Below are 3,009 nucleotides of genomic sequence, written 5' to 3' on the forward strand. Positions count from 1 at the left end.
CCCATGGCAGTTCAGGTTGGCCCTGGGGGCTCTGAGCCCCCTGCTCTGGGTGCAGGTGTCCCTGCTGCCTGCAGGGGGTTGGATCCTGTGATGAACTGGGTGCAGCAGTGCAGTGCCAACAGCTGAGCACACATTTGGAGAAGTGTGTGGAAACCAAGTACAGCTTGTCAGGGAATGAGACCGGGATTTCACGTGCACTTTTAGGTAGCTAGAGACTGGTAGAGACAGTTTCGCCCAGCGTTCACGGCTTCTTCCTGCTCCTTCTCAGCCTCATCTCTTGTTTTGGCAAGAGCATCTGCAGAGCTACATGGGGAACCTGATTCGGAGTGGATCCAGCTGAAAAATAACCCAGCAAAACAAAACAAATCAAAACCCATGATTAGTTTTATTGTGGATCTGTTTCCTGACTGGACTCACCCTGCAGTCGCACCAATGTTTGCACCAGCGCAGTGGAGGAGGCAGGGCAGGAGCAGGAGACAGGTTCTGGTAGAAACAGAGAAGGCGCCTCTTCGCAGCAGTGTCAGGCCACACCAGCTGGCGCTGCAAACCCACGCCGTGAAATATCACATCTTCCTGTCCACGGGAAATGATGCTGACTGATTTCAGATCATTTCCTAAATGCTGGAGTGAAACGTTTCCTTTTTTCCCCTTTTCCTCAGGGCTCAGTCAGGTTATGTGTGGGAACCCCACGAAGGCCCTTCGTGCCAGGAGGCAAAAGCTGGGGGTATGTTTTTCCTGTGTATGTCATGTTCCTGCCTGGGGACCCCCCATAAATCCTGGGGTAAACTGAACTCCTGCTGCGGCTCGTGGCGCCTCGCGCTCTGCTGGAGCCCGAAGTGCCACTGGCCTCGAGGGGACGGAGCGGCCCCTGCCCTGGTGTTACAAAGGTGCCCAGGCAGTGGCAGCTGGGGAGGAACATGCGAGGATCCCGTGTCGGCTGCGGGCAGTGCGGTTCCTATCGTCCTGCCTGAGGAAAGGCCCCATTGCTGGATGGGATGTAGTTCTACAACAGCTACTAGGAAAGAGATCTTGTTCAGTGGTTTCTTTGATGTTGGTGTAAACAGGGGGATCGCTGGCGCTGCGAGGTTGTTCCTGTTGACTAAACGAACACAAAGCCCGGGTTTGTCCTTCTCGGCAGCAGGGCGGTTCCCTGGCCCCGCGGGTCAGCCGGCTCCTTTCAGCAGCGGCTTAGTGAGAGGACGCCCCGGCTGTCGAGGGGCGCGATCTGGCTCCTCGTGGCTTTTGTGGGCCCCCAGCACAGCACGGGGGCACGTTGGTATGTTTGAAGAGGCTGTGCTGGGTCAGGGAAAGGCTGTGCCTGGGACAGCCGCATCGCTGCACCAGGGGCAGCCTCCCTTAACGCTGACCACGGATATTAAAGAACCGCGGGGATAAAGTGTCCTTCCGGCTGTCGAGGGGCGCGATCTGGCTCCTCGTGGCTTTTGTGGGCCCCCAGCACAGCACGGGGGCACGTTGGTATGTTTGAAGAGGCTGTGCTGGGTCAGGGAAAGGCTGTGCCTGGGACAGCCGCATCGCTGCACCAGGGGCAGCCTCCCTTAACGCTGACCACGGATATTAAAGAACCGCGGGGATAAAGTGTCCTTCCTTGGTCTCAGCTGCCACTGCCTGAGCTCCGGAAGCTTTTCTGAAACAAATTTGGACATTTGAGTGAATTAATGTCTGTTATAAGCTAGGGTGTGCAAGGGGACTGCGGGCATGTGCTGGAGGATGTGGGTTCTGTGGTACCGGCTGATAGAATCACAGAATGGTTTGGGTTGGAAGGACCTTAAAGACCATCTAGTTCCAATGCCCCTGCCACGGGCAGGGACACCTTCCACTAGACCAGGTTGCTCAAAGGCTTGTCCAACCTGGCCTTGAAGGCTTCCAGGGATGGGGATATTCATATATACATGAATATATATGTCAATATGCGTATATATAATGCATATCACAAATTATAGCCAATAATATGTTTATTGGTATGGATGCTACAAGCTTACATGCCAGTGAGGTAAAAATCAACATTTCTGTTGCTGCCACAAGCAGTGACAGTGCTCACAACTGGGGCATGGGGATTCTTAAAAGTGAACAGCAGGAAAATGGTGAGGAGTGATCTGAAAACTCTGGAGTCATCGCGGACTTTGGTGTCTTCTGAAGCCCACAGTCTAGAGGCGGAGCTGGGCAGAGCTCCTGTCGTGGTCAAGATAACTTCTGGCATTTTTGCAGCCGCCTGCAGTGAGCTGTTTGTGCAGCGGGAGGATGGAAAACCTTTCTGGATTGGCAGATGGAGGAGGAGGAGGAGGAGGAGGTCTACACCAGGAGAATGGGTTCTCTGAACGGAGAGGACAGAGAGAGCAGCACAAGCGGTGAGAAACCTCGTGGTGCGATAAAGCGGACGTTGAGTTTCTGGGGCCGTAAGAGCCCCAGCTCTCTGGCCACCTGCTGGCAGCTCCTGCAAGCAGCCCTGACCTCCTGCCTCCCTGTCCCTGGGTGGCAATCCTTCCGCCTGTCCCTTGGTGGGGTGGGTGGGGGAGAAGAACCTTGGGGAAGCTCTGAGATCTCTCCAGAGCAGGCTGAGGACCAGCCGAGGCAGGGCCGGCATTAGAGAAGTGTCACACGCACCACAACAGGGTTATCTCTGAAGTCACTTGCTGTAAGATGAGCATCACGTGGCTTCTGTGAATAAATAAAGTTGAGGAGCTGTGATGTGACACCATGATTTTGAAGTTAACATAGTCACCAGAGAGCAGTATGGGCAGAGAGCACCTGCCTCACCCGGGAAGTTGCTGTGCTTCGTGCTGCTCCCGGGCCTGGCAGCTTTCGGTTCAGTGTTCAGAGCAGGATATGGCTGAGCTGGCGGGGAGGATGCAGGTGTCCAGCCCAGAACGCAATTTCACTGCAGCGTTTCTCTCCTTTCCCGAGGCCCACCATGGATGAGAGCTCTCCCGGAGAGACCAACCACCGCCAGCCCCCTGCCAGCTCAGCCACTGAGGGCTAGGGGAGGTCTGG

The 3,009-nt window shown here is 55.4% G+C and overlaps 1 protein-coding gene across 1 annotated transcript in view; it reads left to right on the forward strand.

The window, feature by feature from the left end:
- Positions 1-3,009, forward strand: part of LRRC56 (leucine rich repeat containing 56) — a gene marked incomplete at both ends in the record, with an annotated part of 34,527 nt that overhangs the window by 30,473 nt on the left and 1,045 nt on the right. The window contains 2 exons of the mRNA XM_010137433.1: positions 660-724; positions 2,227-2,366. Of these exons, the coding sequence (XP_010135735.1) occupies positions 660-724; positions 2,227-2,366 (205 nt within the window). The remainder of the gene's footprint in view (positions 1-659; positions 725-2,226; positions 2,367-3,009) is intronic.

This window comes from Buceros rhinoceros, unplaced genomic scaffold (assembly GCF_000710305.1).
Source record: "Buceros rhinoceros silvestris isolate BGI_N320 unplaced genomic scaffold, ASM71030v1 scaffold31335, whole genome shotgun sequence".
NCBI classification, from domain to species: Eukaryota; Metazoa; Chordata; class Aves; order Bucerotiformes; family Bucerotidae; genus Buceros; species Buceros rhinoceros.